The sequence below is a fragment of the Hydractinia symbiolongicarpus genome, chromosome 9 (genome assembly GCF_029227915.1).
Source record: "Hydractinia symbiolongicarpus strain clone_291-10 chromosome 9, HSymV2.1, whole genome shotgun sequence".
Lineage (NCBI taxonomy): Eukaryota > Metazoa > Cnidaria > Hydrozoa > Anthoathecata > Hydractiniidae > Hydractinia > Hydractinia symbiolongicarpus.
In genome coordinates, this window is record NC_079883.1 from 21,654,168 (window position 1) to 21,661,878 (window position 7,711).

The 7,711-nt window shown below is 36.7% G+C and overlaps 1 protein-coding gene across 1 annotated transcript; it reads left to right on the plus strand.

Moving 5' to 3' along the window:
• The first annotated feature begins 1,425 nt into the window (after positions 1-1,425).
• Positions 1,426-2,603, plus strand: LOC130657830 (uncharacterized). Its single transcript, XM_057460827.1, has 3 exons — positions 1,426-1,467; positions 2,039-2,155; positions 2,346-2,603. The coding sequence occupies exons 1-3, from the start codon at positions 1,426-1,428 to the stop codon at positions 2,601-2,603; spliced, it is 417 nt and encodes a 138-aa protein (XP_057316810.1).
• Positions 2,604-7,711: the final 5,108 nt, after the last annotated feature.

Below are 7,711 nucleotides of genomic sequence, written 5' to 3' on the forward strand. Positions count from 1 at the left end.
TTACTAATGTTAAAGATACTATATAGTTTTAAGAAATATTTTAAAAAAAAATTTTTTAGTTTCGGTTATTTTATGGCTGTTTGAATATTTGTTCTTCTGGGGCCTTTTTAGGCCATTTTTAACAAATTTCTGGGCTCTATGTTTGAAATTATATAAATCATAAAATTAGTTTGCATCCACTTTGATTTCATATGGATTCTGTTGTAGTCTAAAAATTCTATGGATCGTGTACCAGTTTTGCAGAAATTTGTACTTTTATTCATAGATAAGCATTAAACTCTCTAGGACTACAAATCTAAGCCATCCCCATGGTCCTAAAATAATAGAAGGGTGTATCCCTATTTAAACTCACACATAAAAACTCATCATAGTAGAGTACAGTTCTATTGCTGTAGATAGGACAAAAGTTACAAAACATTTATATATAGTAATAGCTGAAAATATATACAAGCATGAAAGGAAAGTAGAACACATATAATATAAGCAACAACAAAGACAAGGTAATAACACATCTCTATATAATATTAATAGGCGTGAACAAAATATATATATATATATACATAGCATAGCTCACAACGTAAAATATGTGAAAACATAGAGGTATATTTAATAGCAGCAGGGAGGGAGGAGGAAGAAAAACTGCTAGAACTGAAAAGGAAAACCATGAGGCAACTGCAGCTTAAATACTAGCAAGACTGCTGACCAAAATATATGCTGCTGACCAGAAAAGGCACATAGGTAAATGGTGAACTAACTATGGGCAATACAAACCAGAGTACTATAGGAAGAAGATCTAGCTATATATGTGTGCATTTAAACACTCATAAATATATATTTATGAGTCACATAATTGTGAGGCTAGCCATATTAAATATACACATCTACCTATCTATCTAGCTAACAGAAGCATAGCTAGCTAAGTTTAGCTAAAGTTAGCTAACTAGCTAGCTAGAAGAGCAACACAACCTACCACAACCTGCAAACACCTACTATCTAAAAGACAAATCATAAATAATATATATTTAAAATATATAATAATATATATTTTAAAATAACGAAGAAGGGTAGATTTTAAGGCATAATATAGTAAAAGGTAAAACATTGTGAAATTTACAATTATTTTAAAAATATATAGCTAGCTACATACAGTCCTAAACTAGCCAGCCAGAACGATTTTGTTGCAAAGTTGTGGACAGCTAGAGCACAGCTCCGCTACCATATTAGCCAATTTTAGCCATCCAATGAAATATTTTTGTCGCGCGGGCTCCCATTTCGGACACGAAAAGCGCTTATTCGCGCATCCCAGTTCCTGGCTCAGGTGTGGTGTGGAGTATAAGCGGAAGGCGAGTCAAATGAGGGTAGGTCTACATACGATTGCTTTTTTCACTCGAGAAGTTTTTCTACCAGCATACGCAATGAAGTAAAATGACCGTTGACTGCCACTCGACGGATGAAATTCAAGGAATTGTAAACAATTGCGCAATCCATTTTATTCAAGAAAATTAAACACAACATACATTCAATAACAACAACACAATAAAGTTTTACTCTGTACTGTTCTATCTTTATCAAATTTCATTTTATTTAACCTTTATATTTTAATTAAATTGTAATTATTTTTAATGAATAAATATATTTATTAAAAAAAAAAGTAACACCACATTGAGTTAACGAGCAAAAAACAACTAATTGTTAGGACAGAACATTGATAGACCCATCATGTGCGCTTATTTTTGCAAAAGTAAAAATTATTTTAGTGAAGAGAGTTTATTGATAAGAGCTTGTTAACGGTTTCGGACAACCATTTTAACAACAATAGTGGTTACACAATTAATGGAAGTAAAGTTAAACTGCTTTGTACGCAAGGATGGTGAATTTGATCTGTCATCTGTCGGAGAAAGAAAAAGTGAAAAGTGTGAGCAATTATGCCATTTCATTAATTAGTTCTTCAATCAATAAAATTTTTTAACTAAAAGAATAAAAATATATACAAGGTTAAGTAAGCATAGCGTAAGTTATCACTTAACAATAACGCCAGCCGAATACTGGAGGTTTAACAGTATCTGTGCTATTTGTTGAACACATCTATAAGTCAGGTGATATTAACAAACTAGACTGTTACCGGCCGATTTCTGTTTTACCAGTCCTCTCAAAAGTACTCGAAAGGCAGTCCATACCCCAACCTCGTTCCCAGGGCAATTTTTCGCTTTTTGATATCCGAGACGGCGCGAAGAAATCATTTCTTCGCGCCGTCTCGGATATCAAAAAAACGAAAAATTGCCCTGGGAACGAGGTTGTCCATACCCCGCTAAGCGGATATCTCGAAGCCAACCAACTCTTATCAGTTTCAATTTAAATATCGATCAAATAGGTCTACATCGACCGCGGTGACATTGTTTGTTGACAACATCAGAAAGGAAGTTGATAATGGAAAGTTAACGGGAGCTGTATTTATTGACTTAACTAAAGCGTTCGACACTATAAGTCATGCTGTTTTATTGCAAAGACTTCAAAGTTACGGTGTCAGAGACAATGAACTGTCATGGTTCACTGTCAATTTTGGGGCCATTGTTATTCGTAATATTTTTCAACGATCTGCCTGACGTATTAGAAAATTGTAGAGTGATAAAATACGCAGATGACACTGTTTTCTACTTTTTACACTCGAATAAATCGGTGGTCATGTCAACCCTTGCAAAAGAACTTTCAAATATATCTTCATACATAGATTTAAATGAACTTAACTCAATCTAAAAAAGGGTAAAACTGAAGTCATGCTTATTGGAACAGCTAAACGTTTATTGTTAAATACTGACGACTTACGAAGGGTAACTCGGTTGGAGCCGTGCACTCTGATGATGTATTGGTCGTTGTCCGCTACTTCCACAACAGTGCCCAATTTGTGCCATTGACGAGCATAACGTCCAGCCTGGTTTTGGATTCTGCAGGTGTCTCTTACTGCCAGAAGTTCTACTGGGCGAGATTTCTCGGAGAGTTTGTCGATCTGCTTGGTTGATGAAGTCTCAGTTGATCTTCTCTGGATTTCAAAAGACGCTTCCAGGAGGGTTTAATGGAATTATGGTCGTGTAGTTGCATAGGTGGTTGATATTGCGATTTGTGTTAATTCTGTTGTTATCTTTCAGTAACCAATACAATAGTGTTAGAGACTGGTGAAGCCTTCAAGTTACCTCATCAAGGTAAGAATCATTTAACAATGGTAGCAGAGTTAAAAGGTACAGATCAACTGGCCTGGTATTTATGATCATTGTGCGAGTGACATTTGAGTTGAAAGAAAGCAATTGAGGGCACACACCCGGATGTGTTCCTTGAGGTAAGAGAGATAACTTTCCCTTTTGTTGGCTATTTGTTGACACGTGTGTGTGCAAACCAATTGGTGAAGTGGTTTGTGAACAATGGCAACAACAACATTGAAGGCTCCACCAGCGTTTAAAGAGGATGATGACTATAGCAGTTGGAAGAACGATTTGGAGATCTGGCAGATGTTTACAGAACTACCGAAGAAAAAGCAAGGTCCAGCTGTATACCTATCACTGACTGGTCGGGCACGGGAGGCAGTACGCGACCTGACACCTGCAGAAGTGGGATCAGATGATGGTTTGGACAAGATTATATCTAAGCTAGGTTCAATATATTTGAAAGATATAAGCACAAGAGCATTTATTGCTTTTAAAGAGTTTTATGACTATAAGAGGAATAGTGGAGACAAATTTCCTGATTTTATTGTGCAGTTTGAGAAGCTTTACAATATGATATGGCATTGCCTGAAGCTGTCAGGGCATATTTTCCTCTCACAGCTGCGAATATGTCTGAAGAAAATGAAAAACTGGCTCGTACAACTTGTGCAGAACTCAAGTATAAGAATATGAAGGACACAATCATGAAGATATTTGGAGAACTGAACACAGCAGAAGACGCTGCACATTTGGGAGCTCTTCCTGTGAAACAAGAATGCTTATATGGAAATCTTCATGCTGATACCAAGGACAGCTTGTCAAGGAATACACGTTCAAGAATGAATCCTGTTGATAAGGATGGGAAACTCATGAGGTGCCATGAATGTGATTCAACAAGACATTTTGCTAATAAATGTCCTCATAGAAATCAAGAGCAAAGAGGTTTCAGATCACGGAACAATAGACCTACAGAAAAGAAACAAGATGTAAATGAGATCCATATCACCCTTTTTGCAGCCTCTCCAGACCAAAGGCAATATTGTCTTGTTGGAGAATCCTTTGGTAGAGGTGTCTTGGATTCTGGCTGTACAAAGACAGTGGCTGGGGAGAAATGGATGGATGAATATCTTGGGACTCTCTCTGAATCAGATAAAAATGCTGTAGTTTCAAATAGTACTGATTCTATATATAGATTTGGTGATGGAAAGGAAGTGAAAGCTACAAGAAATCTAATAATACCAGTTATTCTAGGTGGCAACAAGTATAAATTGTCTGTTGACATAGTAGAGATTGAAATACCACTACTGATTAGTCGTAGTACCATGAAGTCTCTCAGTATGAAGTTAGATTTTACCAGTGACTTGGCCCTTATTGGGAAGGAAAGAATTAACTTAATATGTACCACAACAGGACACTATTGTCTTCCACTAACACATTGTGATCTTGATGCTCAAAAAGGAACAAAAATCATTCTACATGGAGAAAATTTGAAAAATATTAATAAGACAGAGAAAATGAAGAAAGCTATGAAACTGCATCGCCAATTCGCTCATGCTGGCAAAGATAAGCTACTTAAACTTGTAAAGGATAGTAATTTGTATGACAAGGAATTTTTGTCATGCATCGAAGAATGTTGCAATGATTGTGAAATATGTCACAAATATAAAAGGCCATACAGTAGACCAGTTGTGGGTATACCTCTGGCAAACACTTTTAATCAAGTAATATGTATGGATTTAAAGGTTTATGAACATAATAAACAACACATCTTACATATCATTGATGCTGCAACTCGTTACTCTGCTGGATGTCTTATCAAATCGAAACATAAAGATGTCATTGTCAGTAGAGTGTTTAGATTTTGGATTGCATACTTCGGATCACCAAGTACAATCTTGACTGACAATGGTGGTGAATTCTCGAATGAGGTTTTACAAGAAATGAATGAAAAGCTCAATATTGAGACAAAAACAACAGCAGGCGAATCTCCTTTCAGCAATGGTATTGTGGAAAGACAAAATAAAATTCTGGCAGAGACCATGTTCAAGACAATTGAAGATACGAAGTGTGAACCAGACGTAGCACTAGCATGGGCCCTCAGCGCAAAGAATTCTTTACAGAATCATGGTGGCTACAGCCCAAACCAATTGGTATTTGGCCATAATGTGAACACACCCACTATTCTGACAGATCATTTACCAGCATTGGAGCCAACTACATCAAGTGAAATAGTGAGAAAAAATCTATCTGCTCTGCATAAGGCAAGGGAGAATTTCATTAAAGCAGAATCCAGTGAGAGAATTAAAAGAGCGCTGAGACATAATGTTAGAACATATTCTGATGAGACGTATTTGAATGGAGAAAAAGTCTTCTACAAGCGCAAAAACACCAAGGGTTGGAAAGGTCCAGGTGTGGTTTTGGGACAAGATGGTCAAATGGTGCTTGTCAGACATGGTGGTAACTTTTACCGAGTGCATCCCTGTCAGTTGATGAAACATAGCCAAAATTGTAAAGTTAGTAAATTCAAGTCAGATCATGTCAAGAGGAAGGAAAGCCATTTGAATAAGTTGTGTGATATGAACGATAGCGTCAATGATTGTGATAATGATGATGATGATGATGATGATGATGGTGGTGATGATTATGATAATGATGATGATGATGATGATGACACAGCTGATAAGAATGTGATAGATGTTTATGATGATTCTGAAGATGTAGAGCAATATCATCAAGAACAAGCTAGAAATGTAGACGAAAATGACCAAGAAGATTCTGGCACAAGTGAAAATGAAGTTGAGGAAAACAGGGATACTCATAAAAATAATGAAACTGAAGAAGACGAAGGTAGTGGTTGTACAAGTGACATTTTCAGAAGACCATCTACAGAATCCAAGAAAGTTGAATCGAAACCAAAAGCAAAATCATACATCAAATACAATCTAAATGGAAGATGGTATCGTGCAAGAGTTCTCTCAGCACAACCCAAAAGAAGTGGCACTTATAAAAATTGGGTTAATGTGTCTAATGATGGTGATAGAAAGCCAAAAAGCATCAATTGGAATGATGTGTCCAAATGGGTCGAGCTGGAAAATCCGGAATTCCCTGTCTATATGTGTGATGTCGATATGTTTTCACAGGAAGTAGTTGATGCGAAGGAGAGAGAATTGCAGAATTTAAAAGAAAATGATGTCTTCGAAGAAGTTCCAGACACTGGTCAAACAACTGTATCAAGCAAATGGGTCATAACTGAGAAGTTCAAAGGGGAAAAAAGGGTTGTGAAAGCTAGATTGGTGGCTAGAGGCTTTGAAGAAAATTCACAATCGTTGAGAACAGATTCTCCAACTTGTGGCAAACAAAGTCTTCGACTTGCTATGGCTATCATAGTTAGCAATGATTGGCAGATCAATTCACTTGATATCACTGCAGCTTTTCTTCAGGGAGATGCTATTGAAAGAGAACTGTTTCTACAACCACCAAAAGACACATTGTCATTGGGAACAGTGTGGAAACTAAAGAGATGTTTGTATGGGTTAAACGATGCATCTAGAGCATGGTACAAACGAGTGAGAAGTGAAATGTTGAAACTTGGTGGTGAAATGTGTACCTACGACCCTGCTGTGTTTTACTGGTATAGAGTCAAGCAAATCACTGGAATTCTTGTTTGCCATGTTGATGACTTTGTGTATGGTGGTAGTCCAGCTTTCCACAAAGAAGTTATTGCTAAACTTTTCGAAACGTTCAAAATCAGTACGCAATCAAGCTCAACCTTCAAGTATCTAGGATTAGATGTGGATCAATTTAAAAGCAAAATTAAGATTAATCAAGTGAGCTATATAGAGTCTTTGATAACTGTTAATATTGAAAATGATGTTAACAATGAACGAAAATTGACTAGCAAGGAAAAGACCATGCTGAGATCGTTGAGTGGGCAAATTGCTTGGGTGGCCGGACAAACCCGCCCTGATGTGGCTTATGATAGTTGCCAAACGTCTAATTATGGCAAGGAACCTACAGTTCAAAATTTGAAAGATGCCAACAAGATTATTCGAAAAATTAAGAGCAAGTATGTTGCAATAACCATTGCCAAAATTGCAAATATGAAAAAATTGTGAAATTATTTGCTACACAGATGCAACTCATGCCAGTTTGAAGTGTGGATCATCACAAGGTGCATTCATCATATTTGTGAAACACCTGAGCGAAGTTATACCAATCTGCTGGCAATCAAAAAAACTACAAAGGGTAACCAAAAGCCCAATTGCTTCGGAAACACTTGCTCTGAGTGAAGGAGCTGATGCTAGTTTTTATTTGGCCAATGTCATACAGCAAATCTGCAAGTTGACGAAGGTTCCAAAGATCACTTGTATTATCGACAACAAGTCATTATTTGAAACCTTGAAAACGACAAATGTCACAAAGGATTTGAGATTGCGAGTTGATATAGCCAGATTGAGGCAGATGGTGGAACAAGATGAGATTACTGTCAAGTGGGTTGAAGGAAAACACCAATTAGC